The 18,725-nt window shown below is 40.5% G+C and overlaps 1 protein-coding gene across 6 annotated transcripts in view; it reads right to left on the reverse strand.

Moving 5' to 3' along the window:
* Positions 1–18,725, reverse strand: part of LOC119479560 (rho GTPase-activating protein 44-like) — a 76,183-nt gene that overhangs the window by 25,843 nt on the left and 31,615 nt on the right. For 5 of the 6 annotated variants that reach the window (XM_037755319.1, XM_037755324.1, XM_037755323.1 and 2 more), the window contains exons 2-6: positions 4,960–4,999; positions 4,366–4,485; positions 2,771–2,847; positions 1,296–1,407; positions 878–954 (exon numbers count right to left, since the gene is read on the reverse strand). In XM_037755319.1, the coding sequence (XP_037611247.1) occupies positions 878–954; positions 1,296–1,407; positions 2,771–2,847; positions 4,366–4,485; positions 4,960–4,999 (426 nt within the window). The remainder of the gene's footprint in view (positions 1–877; positions 955–1,295; positions 1,408–2,770; positions 2,848–4,365; positions 4,486–4,959; positions 5,000–18,725) is intronic. The other variant, XM_037755320.1, reaches the window with a different exon arrangement.

An 18,725-nucleotide genomic window follows, 5' to 3' on the forward strand; every position in this document is an offset into this window, starting at 1 on the left:
TGATTCAAGAACCTGTTCAACAGACAGATGAAGAAAGTTTTCCAGCTTCTGAGCCACAACGACCACAACACACTTTTTCATCTACAATTACCAGTGTTATTCACTTAAAGATCCCATATCGTGCTGATGCGAATAACATCAGCTGACAGGAAGTAAACATGGACCCAAACTGTTGCCTAGCAACGCAATTCCATTCCATTTCCATTGCAATTCTGTTGAAATGCACCAAAACTGAATTGCAATGGAATTGGAATGGAATTGGAATGGAATTGCGTTGCTAGGCAACAGTTTGGGTCCATGTTTACTTCCTGTCAGCTGATGTTATTCACATACACTGCAACAGGAAATGAACTGGGACAAATTTAGAATATTTATGTTTAAAACCGTGTAATGGTCTAAATATTGTATATTTGTGACATCACAAATGGACAGAAATCCAAACGGCTTGTTTCAAACGCACAGTTTCTGAATACGGGCTGTGTGTATTTCTCCGTATTTTGAGCGTTTTGATAGTTTAACAGTATTTATAAAGCACTTAACCCTGCTTTATAATATAAAAGACATGAAAATCTCACTTTTTACAATATGAGATTTTTTTTAACATTACAGCATGTGAACATGTTCTAGCAGAAACACAAAATACAAATATGAATCTGAAAATGAGCATGATATGGGACCTTTAAGAAAAAAATAATCAAATAGGCATTAATAAAGTAAGGTTTTCACACTGCAGACGTTCATGGCTACAACTTCACTGTGTAATGAAATCCCAGTGCCATTCAGTGTGAAGCTCCAGGACCGGTCCACTCACAGAGGATGGAGTTACTGACATCACGGCCAACTCTCAGTCTCACACACACAGCGGTAACAGACTCACCGTGTTCGCGCTGAGTCCATGTCCAGCACCAGCTTCGCTAAATGTTTCCTTTGTTTCTGGATATTTGGGATTTCCACCTGAGAGGACGGAGCAGAGAGTCGTCGTTTGTTTGTTGGTGTGAAAGAAGAAAAAACATACTCAGTATTGTCAGAGGCTTTGCACCTGGTTCTGGGTCTCATGAAGGTTAGTTTACTGGCAGTAATCACGTACAATACTTCCTGTATTAGAGTGCTTTTCAACAGATAGATACTTAAGATGCTGTAGCTACTTTTTCTGTTTTGTTAGCTGTTCTTGGATAAGTTAATAAAGAAACCTGAATTACAAAAAAAGGGATTACAGTTTGGCATCTTTTTCTAATTAAGCCTTATAATCTGTTTGTTTTAATGACACAGTCTTTCACACTGTGTGTTTTCTGTACCTCTGCGAGGTCGTACAGCGGCTCGACGACGTCCCGCTCGATGGTGAGCTCGAACAAGATGAGCTCGTGAGCGAGTTTGTCCTGCGTCTCGCCGCAGAGCTTCAGCATCTTCCTGCAACAGGAAACAAACAGAGGGCATCCGTCACAATGTGAAACGTCTCTAACACCGTTCCTCCTGAATAATACAATGCTTTCTTTCTGAATCGCTGATATTTATGCGCTTTATAAACAACAGTGATGCCTAAACATGAATGAATGCAGCAAGGTGATGTAACACAGTGTAACTCATAAACACAGACATAAATACAGCTTGACGTCAACATGTGCATATAAAACTATAAAGCACACAGATGATTTTATCTGCAGACGTTTCTGTGTTTGCAAAAGAGTTTAAAAATGTAAGACCAGTCAGAAGATACAGGTATCATATGAAACTAGAAAACCTAATCGATTTGTACCAACTATGTCATACTAGCTTGTCGAGAAGGAGGTTAAATAACGCTCCAAACTTGTGCTAAATTTTGGCGAGGAAAAACTGGCATGACCATTTTCAAAGGGGTCCCTTGACCTCTGACCTCCAGATGTGTGAATGTAAATGTGTTCTATGGGTACCCATGAGTCTCCCCTTTACAGACATGCCCACTTTATGATAATCACATGCAGTTTGGGGCAAGTCATAGTCAAGTCAGCACACTGACACACTGACAGCTGTTGTTGCCTGTTGGGCTGCAGTTTGCCATGTTATGATTTGAGCATATTGTTTTATGCTAAATGCAGTACCTGTGAGGGTTTCTGGACAATATCTGTCATTGTTTTGTGTTGTTAATTGATTTCCAATAATAAATATATACATACATTTGCATAAAGAAATCATATTTGCCCACTAATCATGTTGATAAGAGAATTAAATACTTGACAAATCTCCCTTTAAGGTACATTTTGAACAGATAAAAAATTAATTTTAATCATGATTAAATATTTTAATGGCACTAAAATAAATACATCTTACAATCGTAATGTTAAAACAAGTTTCAGTTAAGTGCCTCCTGTCTGACTTGCAGCATCTATATTTGCAGTGTTTTTCGTCTAATTGTGTTTTGTCAAGTGGCAGTGTGTTGTAGTGTTGTAGCGATACTGAATATCTGAAACGGTTTCTATACTAATTTTTCCACAGTATCGATACACAGATACCAGCTGTGCTCAATGTTGTATCGAAAATGTTATCGAATATTGATATTTTTCAAGGTATTGTATCGAAGATAGTAATTCCAGTGTTGTGTTGAGCTCTCAGGGCTGAACTGAGAATAGGAAGAAGTAGAAGATAAGGTTTGTCCTTATCTGGCTGTATTTCTGAACACACAGTTCTGGGTGATAAAAACATTCATGTCATGTCGGCGTTTTTAGAGAGAAAGCGCTGCCAATGTGGCAGATAATCAATGATGTGTGTGTGTGTGTGTGTTTCAGTGTGTACTCACCCTAGTAGAGACTCGTCCCCGAGCACCGCCGCCCCCTCCACCATACATTGCGCTAGTGTTGTTAGAGGAAGCTTCTTCTGCACACAAACAAACAGACAATCAATGAATCCGCCATCAGTCAGTCTGCTGAATGTGTCACCACACACACATGAATACACACAGACACAAACCTGAAGGGAAAATCCATCCTTTCATTCTCTTTAACTGTTCGATAGCATCAGTTTGTTTTGCTGTTAATTGTGATGAAGGAGATACTTTGTAATTAGGCACCTGCTTTTTTTAATCACATTTCATGTAATGAAGCTTGTTGTTTTCTCTTTTCCTCTGCCAGCCTTATCTGCTCCTACAACTCAGCACCACCGTCTAAAATGACATCACTTTATCCTTTATCCAGGATCTATTAGCAGAAATGGAATATAAATGAATAAGTGTGTTTTCTTTAGTGTATAATCACCTGAAACTAAGAATCGCTGTGTTGTCGTTAGCTTAGTATGAGCGGTTTATATCTACATAGCAGGTCCTCTTTGCGGAGTCCGTCATGTTGCATCGCCATGTTTCGTAACGGACAAACTGCGAAAATCTGATCTGAGATCTGCAAAAACTCCGCCAAGACTCGCTGCCTGACGACCAATCCTAACCTTAACTACTCAAGATCAATGCCAAACCTTAACAATCACGCGAGAGAGTTTCCCCAGTTTGCGGTCTCCCTTCTAGCCACTACCACAAACCCAAACACTGTTAACTTTTCCTGCTTGGGCCGGAGTCGATAACGTTACTCGCTCCCGTTACTCGCTCCCATCCCCGCCGCTCTCTCTCTCTCTTGCTTCACCACTCACTTCCCACGTACACACACACTCTTAGCACTCTACTCTTAGAACAACTGGCTCTAGAGAGGGACATTCGTGTTTTTGCGTCAGGCACCGTAGTTCTCCAACAGTGACGTTTGACCACCAAATTCTAATCAGTTCATCATTGAGTCCAAGTGGACGTTGGTGTCAAATTTGTAGAAATTCGCTCCAGGCGTTCCTGAGATATTGCGTTCCCGAGAATGGGACGGATGGACGGACAACCTGAAAACATAACGCCTCCAGTCACTGCTGTCGTCGGCGCAGAGGAGTAAAAAAATGACTAATCGACTAAATAAATCTTAGTCGACTAACGCCTGGTTGAGACTACACAATGTTTTTTTCGGTTTCGATGGTCACTATGTCAGATTAGGCGATTGAGAGTCATAAATTCTTGTTGGACTTGGCCATGGAGACATGACAGACTACTGCGTCGGTCCCCGATCAGTCATCGCTGATGGTCTTTCACTCCGTCGTGGTAGTCTCTCGAGGAAACATCACCAACATCGTTCCTCTTTTGCTTCGCCGTTGTCCAGAGTCGTGCCAAGTCGTGCCAAGTCGTGGCAAGTGACAGCCATGACGAAACACGTCGGTTGTCGTCTACTATGACATACTACGCGAGATAAAACGATCAAATGTCGCTCACGACACTCGTTGTCATTCCCGATCAGAGTCGACACCATACGAAGGCCGTGTCGGGCTCTAATCGACTAAGCGGGGCCCTAGAAGTGTTTCTGGGTTGCTTCTCACCGATGGCGACCTGACAGACTTCTTCTCCACCTCCACGCCCTGCTGGCCCTGCAGACAGGCGGTCAACTTCTTATGAGTGCTGTGGGAAACCTGCTTGACCAGCTCCAGACGTTTCTCCACCTGAACACAGAGAGAAGGAACAGACATGAGACAGTGTACACACACAACCGTATGTTACAGTACACACATACAGGAGGTGCTTACAGCCTCTAGCTTGAATAGATTCTGATTAAAAACATGTCTGCCTGGCGTCAACACAAGCGTCTCCTCCGCCGCTGACACTTATACGATACCGTTACCTGTCTCACTTAAATGCCTTCTCATTTCATTATTAAAGCAACTCGGTGGAACCGATGTCGCCGCCATTAATCAGATCAATTACAGCGCTGCACCCCCGAGTCGATCAGCGGGGACGTTCAGCCTTTTGTCTGTCTGATTCCGGCGCTCATTAACGGCGCCTGAAGGCAGCTCAGAAAAGCCATTTGGAAAAGTCATTTAATGCACACTGAACACTTTGCACAGATGATGATTTTGTTCCTGTGAGAGGCAGCAAACATCGTTCAGAAAGATACTGAGCACTTCATTGATTAGTACCTGTAGTAGGTCGTCACTTAAGACTTCTGTTTTTTCAGCCCTGGAAGAGAAGAGAAGAAGAAAAAGGAGGCTGTTAGTGTGGAGGGGGGGGGGTTGCTAAATGACATAACGACACACACATTACTCATTCAATGTAATAACATCATTTACTGAATTTATGCACACATAATAAAGAATATAGCCATTGCAGCCTGGAGCTAAAATGTTTATTCTGCAACTGTTTCAAGCGGCTCAAGCTAATAAAGAGAAACACTGCAAAGTCTCTGGTTGGAAATCTGACATAAAACAGTGTTTCAACACCACCAGCAGAAATCAACAAGCAACTGACTCAGTCAATCTCTTTGTTTATATGACTCTAATCCTGGAAGAGAGATCCTCCTCTGGTCCTTTTCCTGAGGAAACCCTTTTGTTTTGAAACTCTGCTCATCCAGAGACAGATTATCGTCACACAGGGAATGCAAAACATCGTCATACATGGATTGGATTGTTCATCATAAGCACTTTGCAGTGCAGAATTTAAAAATCAAGTAAAGAAAGTACAATTATATAAACGAATATTAAGTAAATATTAAGTGGAATAAGTTAAGAATTTTGTTTTTATTGTTTCATCCACAAAAATGGTAAAACAAATATATATAATAAACCTCCAGTCAACAAAAAAATACATAGAAATTAAAATGTAATCCTAATTCTTATTAGAAATACAACCAACGACTATTTTCATTATGGATTAATCTGATGATTATTTAATTGATTTGTCAATAAAATGTCACAAATTGTGAAAAAATGCTTGTTATAATTTCCAACAGCCCGCGGTGATGTATTCAAACTGCTTATTTTATTCAATCAACAGTCAAAAACCTAAAGATATTCACTTTATCATCACATCTGCCTGCACATTTAGGAAGCTGAAAACAACAAATGTTTGGTGCTTCTGCTTGAAAAATAACTACAACCATAAATCACCTCTCAGAATAGTTGCAGGTTAATTTACCGTCGATTAATTACCTGATTAATTGACTAATCGTTGCGGCTGTAATCCTTTTACCACATCAGCTTCCTCACTCACAATACCACAACCACAACCGAAGTGGTTTGTTCCTGCTACCAGTAGGTTTAACAATCAACAATACACCTGTAAACACCATAAATGCAGCTCAGCAGAGAGCCAAAATCACAACATTAAAACTAGAAACATGAAGCTGCAGCTACAAAAACATCTCAGATCTCTTTACTGCCATGTTATATTCAGAGTTAAATACATGAGTGCAGCTGCAGACACAGAAAATGATCAAAGCGTATGACAACAAAACACGTGATTCGTCATTTTCAAGCTCTGCTTTTAGAGAACAACCTGGAGGTAACAGAGTGTACCTGTACACTGATTTATAACCACACCCTGCAACAGCTGGAAGCTATTAGGCCTGCAGTATGTTGACCCACATATGTCCACAGATCAATAACTCCACCTCATCCCTGCATCTTTTCACTGTCTGTGCACACAAAACTATTATTTTTGCACATATTTGTATGGTCCACGATGTTCCTCTCTCCTGTCAACAGCCTTAACAATAGTAGAATATATAAACAGGTGAGTGTGGATGAGCTGAGGCGAACTTCTTCAGCCCTGCAGGTAGTCGTTAAACAGGTAGAGAAAGTCGTAAATTATAGGTCACATGGGTCTAATTGAGACTACAGTTAAAAATCTGGTTGATCATGTGAATGTAAAGCCAAGAAATATTGTGCAATGCTATCAGAGCAGTTCAATACGCACGGTGTATACATTGAAACTAATGTCTTTATCAATGGTTAATAAATCATACTCTATACGACAGCCACTTTAAAGACTGTTGACAACTTACTCTATAACTAAATAATGCTGCAGAGCTTCTGATAACAACGGTTACACTTTATTTTACAATCATTTTCTAATAATAATCTGGGTGTGTTCCCAGAAAGAATTCAAATAATTTGGAACTAATTATAGGATAATACAGACGCTTCAATTGATTGTGTCATCTAAACTCTAAAGGTACGACTAGATTATTAAGATATTGTTTTATATTCAGATTATTAGATTAAGGTTTTGCTATTCTTTCCTAAAATATGTATTTTAAAGCTACGAAGACGTAACATAAAGTGTTACCACAGTTTACATTGTTTTATTCATGTTTATAAATGTTTATTAATCAATTCAAGTTTTCCTAATCAATGGCTTATAAATGATCAATATAGCATAAGTAAATTAATTATTAGCCATCAGTTACAAGTTATAAACCCCCAATAAAGGCTGCCTAATGAGAAAGTGAAACCAAACAAATACAAATATATATGAATACATATAGAGCTGTAATGATTAATCAATTAGATGTCAATTATTAAATTAATCTCCAACTATTTTGATAATTGATTAATCAGTTTGAGTAATTTTTTAAGAAAAAAACGTAAATGTTTTCTGGTTTCTTTTCTCCTCTAGGACAGTAAACTGCTTTTGGGAAACACTGATTGACATTATTCACCATTTTCTGACATTTTATAGACCAAAACTTAAATGAATCAAGAAAATAATCAACAATGAAAATAATCATTAGTTGTAAACCTATACATGCTATAAAGTTCAGGTGCAATGAATCAAAACCCACTGTAGTCAGAGCAGACAAGCTTATTTATGGATGCTTTTAAGAATCCAAAACATACAATACCTCATACATCACATGACTCCCTCAACAACACAGACAACTCATCCCTTCTGATCGTATCCTTCCTGACAACAAACAGACTTCACTCTAATTTAAAATAATAAAAAACGCCGTAGTGGTTCTCCCTGGACTTACGGAGGCGGCCTGCTGATCTGCAGCTTTCTCTTCCACATCCCCCCTGCGGACATACAGGAGGAGAAACCACCTGTCTTCAGGCTGCAGCCGAGTGACAATAATTATGAATAAGGAGGTGGAAGAGGAGTGACGGAGGGAGGGAGGGAGGAGAAAGAAAGAGGGCGTGAGGGGAAGGAAGAATGAGACTTGACTGTCTGGTCCTTTCACTCTCTCTCTCATCACCCTCTTTTCTCTCATATCAACAGGTTGAACTGCAGAAAAACTGACGGTAACACTTCATTTTACAGGTCCACAAATGTCATGGTAATTAGGTGATAATAAGCAAGTAACCTATTTGAAATTTATTTTTAATTACTGCCAAATTACCCCAATATGTACCTCAAAATCTATCGAAAATTACTTCATTATAAATATTATTTATTATTTAATATGTTTCTGATTAACTACATCGGTAAAAGAATGTATATTTAGAATATATTTGGTATATTGTGATTGTGATTATTTTGTGATTATTTCTTGTGAAATGTAATTATTCATTAATAAGTAATTTCGCTTTGGCAATAATGTAACCTGAACATTCATGCCAATAAAGCTTATTTGAATTGGAATTTGAATATTATTTAATAATTATATTCCCCTATTTCACCAATAGCTGGTAATTTATTTAATACATTTCCAGGAAAAGAATATTAAGTTAATTGATATGCTTTATTTCCATGTTTGCTGATAAATAGATATTAATTAGCAAATAACTTATTTTAAATTTATTTTTAAAAAAACTCCCTGAATCATGACATCAGCTACCAGGTTACATTTACAATAAGTCAAGCCTAAGAGCCCTATTTTAACCATTATATGAAATTTAAGCAAATAATTATTAAATAATGTTTAGAATAAAGTAATTTTCGATATATTTTGAGGTAAATATTGGGGTAATTTGTCAGTAATTCCAAAGAAATTTTAAATAAGTTACTTGAAAGTTGCTGACGTGTAAAATGAAGTGTTACCAAACTGACTTATAGATGTTTGCAATAAAGAAAATAATATAAAATATAAGAGACAGCGCTCTGATGCTGACCTTTTAAACCCATCCAACACACACCTTTGCTCTCATGGCTGGATTATTATTATTAATATACATCTGGCTGAGTTGGAACAGCTGGAAGCAGCTGAGGACAGAAAGGAAAAGCTCTTTCCTTCCATTCCTCCGTCTCCTCGGCTGCTGTGAGCCTCAGCATGCAGCTCTCCGACTGGCTCTCTGGCTCTTTTTACACTCAGCTCTTAGCTAATGCAGCTAATACAGCAAGTGTGGTGCTTTTGTGCTCTCATTTAAAGGAATATTCCTGCAAAAAATGCGTCTTTTGAATATCAAAAGGGGTTGGCTCAGACCAAGCCCCCGAGGAAGAGCGCCGGGCTTTGAAGCAATTTTTCATATGGGCCAAATGGTGGTACTACAACTTCCATGTCCGTCACGTGATACCATTGGGCCCAAAAAGACCTTTTCTGGTTCTGAAAAGTGAAACCAATGCTGGAGTATCTTAAACTTGCATTCTTTCTAACAGCCAGCAGGGGGCGACTCCTCTGGTTGCAAAAAGAAGTCTGATTGTATAGAAGTCTATGAGAAAATGAGCCTACTTCTCACTTGATGTATTACCTCAGTAAACATTGTAAACATGAGTTTATAGTCTCAATCTCTAGTTTCAAGTCTTCTTCAATACAGCATGATGTTCATTTAGTAAATTATGGTCCCATTTAGAGTCAGATAGACCATAAAGCAGGGGATGCTTTAGGGCGTGGCTACTTTGTGATTGACAGGTCGCTACCACGGCGTTGTCCGGTCTGGGAGTTGTCCGTGAACTTTAACCCTTTCACAGTGTGTTTTCAGTTCATCAAAGTTAATATGAACATTTTGGCTGTCTTATTCAGCGTTCGGTTGAACTTAGCTCCACCCTCTCGTGTCACTTCTGGTTGCAAAAAAACAACATGGCAACGGCCAAAATGACGAAATTGAGGCTTCAAAACGACAAACTAATGGGTGACGTCACGGTGACTACGGCCACTTCTTATAAACAGTCTATGGTTGAATCTGAGTGGGACCTAGATGGCAGCATTAACAACAGCAGTCAGGACGCCGTTATCAGCTGTAACTGCCGTGTAAGAGCAGTGCAGAGCGGCAGCTGTGAGCTAGGCAATGGGGCACATGCTCATTCTCTGCTCAGGTAGACATTACTCCTCTATATCTTTACATAGTTAATAGTTGTCTGCTGCTATATCAATACTCTAGATACCATAAAGAGAACCTTTAATACGCAATTAATCAAAGTTAATTCATTCCCGAGGGGGACATGAATGTCTCAACCACATTTCATGACAATCCATCCAATAGTTCTTGAGGTATTTCACTAAAAACCACAAAGGTCAACCTCATGGTGGCGCTAGAGGAAAAGTCAAATTCAGTAGGATTCATCCTCTGGGGAACATAAATATCTTTACGAAATGTCACAGCAATCCATCCAGTAGTTGTTGAGATATTTCAGTCTGTGTAAGTGTGGATCGACCGACATCAACCGCCAGCTGCATACGTATCAGGTGCATTATAGAGGGGGGATTTAATCATGTCCATATCTGTGTGGCTTTGTGATTGTGTGTATAGCTTCCGCAGACTGACAGTGTTTCTGTTAGCACAGTCACAGCAGCTTTGTCCCCGTGTGTTGATTTAACCTAATTTATTTCTGACACACTGCAAATCCAGGATTTCTGCTCCGAGGTTTGAAGTAAATTCACCGACAGTCTCTGGATTCATTTCCTCTCTGACAACAAGGACATGTGAGCAAGATTTACTGGCTCAGTGAATTTAACTACTAGGGGGATAATGATCCTTATGCACACACGCACACACGCACACACGCACACACACACACACACACACACACATGCACACGCACACTAATGAGCAGGTTAGCAATTAGTCAACACCTCCTTCACACACACTCAGACAAACACAGGTAATCCAAACATGCTCACAATGCAAAAGGCTGTTTGTCATTTTCTTTCCTCCGTGACGGTTGTTTAGATTGCATGCAGGTACACACACACACAAGCGACGAATATTCACCGACTTCTTCTTGACCTCCCAATCCCGAATGTATTATATTTGCAAATGCACCTGCATAATAGAGTATAATAATATCTGCACACACAGCAGATGATTCAAATGTCTCCAGTTTGAACTGTCATGTCCTCAATTACCAGCAGGAGGCAAGATTTGATAATACTTTGACCACACGTCTCCCCCGAGGGAAATGAATGTGATATTAACTGTATTTTAAAGCTGCAGCTGCAGCATAATGTAACTGCAGTGCTGCTGAATGTCACGCTGGCTTTCAGGAAAAAAGCAGCTGTATACTGAACAATGTGTGTATTCAGTGCCTATCAGAGGTAGAGAACAAATTTTGACACACAGGGCATATTTTTCTGATGTAAAAATAGACATTTTGAATAAGAAAACAGTTGCGGTATGCATTTTAAATCATAAATATCTCCACCTAAAGGCCATTAATGCACCTTTTTCCTCCTTCCTCTGACTGAAAAACTTTTTTTTAAATAAAACATGCTTGCTGCTAACGTTTCCCCGTGTTTGGCCGAGTCTCTGCATATGTGCACGTGTTGTGAGGAGAGGAGAAGGTCAGCTGTTAATGTTGTTTTGCTGACGTTTCCACTCGGGGGATTTTGGTCCTCGTAACGCGGCATGACGGCAGGTCACAGCTGAGGAAGGGAGAGGCTCAACAACACATGGTTCATATTTTGGAAAAGATGGAGAAGATCAAAATCCAAAGGGCTCAAAAGCTTGCAAGAAACTGATTCAGAAAAGAGGGGAGAAGACTATCCAGAATATTAATTTTGAACATCCTCCATCGTTCTCCTAAGCCACTGTGACTTGTTCTCCTCTCCTCTCCTCTCTCCTCTCGCTCTCTGCAGCCTTTTTGTTAATTGTCTGACACATCAAGGGCGCTACGGCGTCCTGAATCAAAGCCTCAGCAGCACTCAGGACTTTACTGCAGCATCAGCTTGTGTCGTCACACCCGGGATTCCCACTGGCACCGAGAGAAGAGAGGGAGGAGGAGGACGAGGCGAGGCGGTGATGAAGAACACAGAAGCAGTAGACGAAGATAATAGATGTGTAAAAAGGGGGTTTTACAGTCGTAAATCTTTTGAGAGATTTAGAGACGGGAGCTGGAGCGACAGAGGGTGAGGATACAGATTGTTCTTCTTGTGAAATGACTCAGCTCTCTTTGTTTTTCCTCTTTCTCGGGTCCAGGACTTTTGGCAGAAGACCAGAAACCTTCAGATGTTTGGTTCAGAGGCGACTTCCTCTATTCAGAAACTGATGCACCAAGACTGCAGGACTGGCAGTGTTCGCTGAAAACTGTATACAGTCACATTTGGTTACTGCCAGGACATGAATAGCTGTGCACTGGCTTAAAGAAGATGCACACTTTAATAGCTAAACCATATCAGACATATTTTTCACTTCAATTTAATCTACGCAGCCATCTGCGTCGACAATACACGCTTAACGCCAGGTTGACGCCCAATAAAAAGACACTGAATAAATAATATATTTATCTACATTTTTGCAACCTGGGCGGAGCAGAGTGTGCTGCTCTCTGGACTCTGTTCCGGTTTGCAATCCCACTGGGAAGCAGGAGACGGAAACTTCTTGGGTATTGAAGGGTATTTTTGCAGTGTTTATTCAACTGTAACCTGCGCTGTACATTTACTGCCACTAGACAACATCACTCTGCTCAGACACTACCACTACCCTTTGAGACACGATCATATGCATCAGTGTTGGTGGAGAAATAGATCAGGAATACTACTGGACCTAGACATGTAAATCTGGACAGGAACAATTCCTAATCCGTAGTGGAAACAAGAGTCCAAACTGAAGCAGTTGCTGATCACTTGCGGCCTCTAGAGGAGCGTGGAGTCAGCAGTCAATGATGTTTTAAAACAGTCTTCTTTTTTTTTTTTTTAATTATGCACTTTTGTTGCACAGAAACCACGAGAGGTCCTTGAGCAAACAGTCATAAATGAGCACAAAAAATATCAGGCTGATGGGTCCAGTAGTATGCGAGATTAGCCGTGGACAGACAGACAGACGCACGACCAAACACATGATCCCCTCCTGGCCGAGATAACAATGCTGACCTTGTGGGATCTGATTTGACCTCGCTTAGCATCCCAACAGCTTTGCAGCACAAAGCCTGTTGCTGTACAGCATACGAACAGGTTGACCTGTGAAAAATATGTATTATGCCAGCGACCCCTGAAGGGTCAGAGGTCAAACAAAGCCTCAACCTCCATGAAGCTGTTGTGGTCGTAAAAGAATTTTCATCATCATATTAAAATCAGATCAACTGACTACAGTATGAAATAATCTGCCAGAGCCATTCAGAACAATAAAAACAGATATGGCATCATAAAAATGTGTATTATAGAGACATTTCCCACATTTTTCCAGCTGATTTCTCGAATAAATGTTTCCGTTTCTGTCATTCAGAAACGTACAGGCGTCGCTCTCCTGTCACCTTCAGGCAGCTTAACACTTGATGTGTTTTCTCTGCTGAATTAAACTTTCACAACAAACATCAATCAACATTTAACAGAAAGAACAATCCCAGAGGTGACGGATGGACTTCGTCAGAGAGACGAGAGCTGCACAGTGGAGCAGATCACCTCCTCAATCACATCATACTTTGTTTATGCCATATTATTATTGATGCATTAATATAATGCACCCAGTGAGCTACCTCCAGGGTCTGAGAAGAGAAGCCAATGCTGAGGTGCCGTAAACTTGCATTTGCAGGGACGAAATACAACAACACAAACAGTCTGGTCCTCTGAGATGTCACAGCTCTTACTCAAACTATTCAATTCTACCATTATTTTCTCTGCCAACCTGTCCGCCATGAGCGCCGATCAATACCGCAGCAGTGATGTGTTTGTCTGGACAAGCAGCAGCAGACGACAGACCTGAGAAAGCCATTATTTTGTCGGCTTTATTAGATTTATTATATGTCTGCAGACCGGTCATTTAACCCCGACTGTCTGGAGAAGCAGCAGGAGAAGAAAAGAGTGATGTGTTTTATATCACTGCGTCAGAGCAGAGGGATATAATGACTGCATTATTATAATATGGAGGATTATATATTGAATATGTAATTCAGTCCATTTGAAGAAAGGGAATCGGTGGAAAAAAATGGTTCAAGGACAGAAAAATCCCCCAGGAGAAATGTTCCAGGTGAAGTCAGATTACCCAGCATGCTTCTCTCCCGCCACTAACTGAGAGAGGGATGGGGATGGGGGGAGGAGGTTGGGGTTGCTATGGCAGCGACGGAGGGGATGGATGGATCAAACGTCGAAGTGGAGACGGCGTGTGAAGATGAATGAAGCGGCGGAGTAAAGTGGAGTCATTCCTCCGAGCAGCAGCCTGCGGTGCGACGCCGGTGGCCGAGCTTTCATTTATCACAACAGCAGAAGAAGAAGATGAGATCTGTATCTTCCTCTTCTCGGTTTGCATTCACACACACACACACACACACACACACACAATCACATCTTCTCTTGGTTTCAAGGTCATCCGATCCACTTCAGCGACTGTGTGTAGTGGGGGTGGAATGAGAAATCATCATGGAGCCTTTAAAGAGGCTCCTGTCTCAGTTAAATGTAAATCTGTGCACATGTAATAATCATAAACTCGTCAAGCGTTTCCACCGTTGCACATGAAAGAATCAAAACGTCTTTTTTCAACCATATTTTATTTATAGATTCTTCTATTTTCAGCAATTTGATCAATGCTGAACATAAAACACGGCACGCAGGACAACTAACTGGATATACAAACAGACATAAACTACAGACCGTCACTGGAAAGAAACTAAACTGTTGGTAGAAGTGAACCATAAAACACTCAGCAATAAGTGAAATATACTGCAGGCCCACCACGCTGCACTGCAGGAAGCATTTTTTACGGCTCGATAGAAAATTAAAACATATGCAGTTTCTTGCCGAGTGAAAAGATTGACACCACTCTTTATAGACTAGAAGCAAGGGGAAACAGCTAGCCTGGTTCTCTCCAAAGTTAAAAAATACACCTATTAGCAGTTCTAAAGCTCACTAATTAACATGTTTTATATAGGTTTTTAAATCTGTATATAATAGATTATATAATAATACAATAAATAACGTAAATATTAGGGCTGTCAAAGTTAACGCCATAATAACGCGTTAACGCAAATTAGTTTTAACGCCACTAATCTCTTTAACGCATTAAAGCAACTTGCGATTTTTAGGTTGTAGCAGGCTCAGTTTTAAAGCTAGAGTGAAGATACCGGTATCATATGAAACTGTTTTGGGCTCTTTTGATAAAAATACATCTTTTTAATTTATTTATTTCGGCTTGTGAGTTTTTTCTTGCGAGGGAGCAATTCATTTTAGGCGGATTTTAAAGACAAAAAGTCGAATCCGACGGATAAAATCACATTTTAAATTAGTTTTTGGTCACTAGTTTAGGCACAATCACTGTCAGAGCAATTTGATTTGTTTATCTTACAATAAATCATAATCCTAGAACAGAATTTGTTGCCTCTGACAAAGAAAACTGTCAAAAAGAGGAATTGGTCAATATTGAAATGTGTATTTCAACATGGCTCAGACCAAATTATTCAGTAATGACATGTTCAGTTCCATCTGAACAATCCGTTTTCCTTTTAGAGGATCCTCTCCAACTCTTAGACACATGACAACATTGAGCCTTGTGCTTTTTACAACAGACCACCTTGATGCTGGTGTCCATGCAGAGCACATGCTGCATAGTAAGCAGCCCACAACACAACACAGCACCAGATAACAAAAACACATCCCGAGGCTAAAGCCGTTCCTCCAAATCAAAATGCTGCTCACAGCCAAAAGTTTGGAGCGTCCAGGTCCGGCTCTCTAGAGAGTTTGCTATTTTTCTCGAGGAGCACTAAATCCCACAGCTTTTCTCAGCTCAATACAATGAAATGGCCTGACTCATTCCAGATTCACCCGGAGTACCTCGGCCCCCGTCGGCCATCACGATTGACAAGGCAACAAAACAGAGCGGAGCCTGGAAAAAAATAAAAATCTACCGCAGGAGGCCGAGCACTTCTTTAAAGCCTCCAAAGACTCACTTTACACCTCCTGGGACGAAACGGTGTGGCCTGGAAATAGCACAGAACTCCAAAACTGAATATTTCTAACAACAAAAGACAAGTATGTACGTCCAGTTTCAGAGATGAAAGAGCAGACAATCTTCAATTAGGGCTGTCAAAGTTAACGCATTAATGCAACTTGCGATTTTTGGTTGTAGTATCATTTTTAAAGCCAGCTAGATGATCCTGGCATCTTATGAAACTAGAAAACCTAAGAGTCCATCGGTACCAACCATCTTTGTCGTGAAAGAGGTTAAATAACGCTCCAAACTTACGCTAAATTCTGGCGAGGAAACACTGTCCTGGCCATTTTCAAAGGGGTCCCTTGACCTCTGACCTCCAGATATGTGAATGTAAATGGGTTCTATGGGTACCCACGAGTCTCCCCTTTACAGACATGCCCACTTTATGATAATCACATGCAGTTTGGGGCAAGTCATAGTCAAGTCAGCACACTGACACACTGACAGCTGTTGTTGCCTGTTGGGCTGCAGTTTGCCATGTTATGATTTGAGCATATTGTTTTATGCTAAATGCAGTACCTGTGAGGGTTTCTAGACAATATCTGTCATTGATTTGTGTTGTTAATTGATTTCCAATAATAAATATATACATACATTTGCATAAAGCAGCATATTTGTCCACTCCCATGTTGATAAGAGAATTAAAGGTACATTTTGAACAGATAAAAAATGTGCGATTAAATATTTGAATCGATTGACAGCCCTAATTTAAACCCAAACCAACGCATTGAAACATGGATCAGGGTTAGCTGTCTGGACGAACCTTCAGAAGTGATTTTCCTCATGAAATGTCACTCCAAAAAATGCTCGGGACGGAGTCTGAGGCTCTGATGTGAGCAGCGAAGCTCTGGTTGCATCATCACCGAGGAGGGATGAGGTCAACAGTATCCACGGCAACAGCCTGACCTCAGTTTTTCCGAAGGCCACGGCAGAAACAGAGAGTCTGAAGATGTGAGAGACGAGGGAGGAACCACTGTTATTGTTAAACCTTCAGCGGGATGAACAGCGAAACACTCTGCAAACCCCCGTGTCAGTCTGACAATGCTGTCACTACTCCAGGGCGCTGCACCGTATTGTCTCATCCCGCCTGTCACCTGCTTCAGTTATTCCACGGCTCCGGCTATGCAAACATGAATATAAAAGGCGTTTCTTTGTTTCTCACCCTCGTTGTTTTCTAACTTTGGGGAGCTGCTTTTCTGGGTTTTTGTCTCCTCCTGCTCTTCTCACAGTTATTAGTCATTCTGTGTAATTGTTGAGTATGATGAGGACTTGGCAGGAGAGAGAAGCCCAGTACTCCTGCAGAGACGAGTCCAATGAGCTGTCCTCAGCCCGGCTGCCAGATCGCCGTGTGTTTCCTCGGCTACAACGGAGCCGGGAAGGTTGACAGCGAGTGACGACGAGAGGCTGAAGGATTTTTATGGAGATGCGAGGAGCAGAAAAACAAGTGAGGGAACGAAGGGAAGCGTCAGAGCTGAGCATCGGCTCGCCAAAATATGTGAGACCCTCGTACACTCCGCCGCTGGCTCTGACCCAACTCCTGTTGAGGAGAGAGGGCTGGGCGGAGGCGGAGGAGGTGGAGGAGGTGGAGGGCTGGATAAACAGAACATAGCTGGATGAAGAACAGCCACTCGCACCAGATGTTCAGTTTTCTCGTGGACCAGCAGAATTTGTTAACATGGATTTGTATTTAACAGAAGCTTCTGGCTAATTGGCCCAACATGGTTCATGTTACCTGCACAGTCCGCGTGATGTAAACAAGGAGTCCCGGAATCTTTACATTTAAATAATTTTGTTGCTCTAACGCCGCAATTCCCAACCTGTGGGTCGGGGCTAATAGAAACGATATAGAAAAATATATACGATAGACATTTTTATATTATTTTGACGATATATATCGTCTTATTGCTCAGCCCTACCAGAGGGGTCACAAGAAAAACAGATCTGATACACCAAATTATGTTTATTTTTTCTCAAATTTTTGCTTTTTCTTCCAAAATACTGGATAATTTTGGTGTTAAGGCGTTGACCATGAACTGTCTCTCACTTCCTGTCATCTCTCTACTGTTTAATACAGGCTTTAAATGCCCCTAAAATACTGAATAATTTGTCTCTTAAAAACCCGTCAAATGAAACAATCTAGAATACAATAGAATCTAATTAATTTATTGTAATTGCACAAAATATATCATAATTAAGTAGCAATCCTGACACGTATATCAAATATATTATAAAAATAAAAAAGAGTAATAGAAACGAAAATATGAAAAAGAAAACAAAATCTGAGAACTAAAAATTCCTCAACTCCACACTGACGTCATAATCTGTGATTGGAATAATTAACCTATTTAAAAATGTTTTACCGCTTTATTTGTTTTTGTTATTAAGATAATTCTTCTTCCCTTTTTGGGAAACCCTTGAAAAGCAGAGGGTTTTTCCTGATTTATCACACGGCTTTGTTGAGTACTCGATTCTGATTGGTCAATCAAGGCGTTCTGCGCTCTCTTCTACACTCGGTGTTCTGTTATTTCTTTATAGCACACTGTTGCTATGTATACCAGACTGTTGCTATGTATAACAGACCGTTGCTATGTATAACAGACCGTTGCTATGTATACCAGACTGTTGCTATGTATAACAGACTGTTGCTATGTATAACAGACCGTTGCTATGTA

Source organism: Sebastes umbrosus, chromosome 20, assembly GCF_015220745.1.
Source record: "Sebastes umbrosus isolate fSebUmb1 chromosome 20, fSebUmb1.pri, whole genome shotgun sequence".
Taxonomy (NCBI): domain Eukaryota; kingdom Metazoa; phylum Chordata; class Actinopteri; order Perciformes; family Sebastidae; genus Sebastes; species Sebastes umbrosus.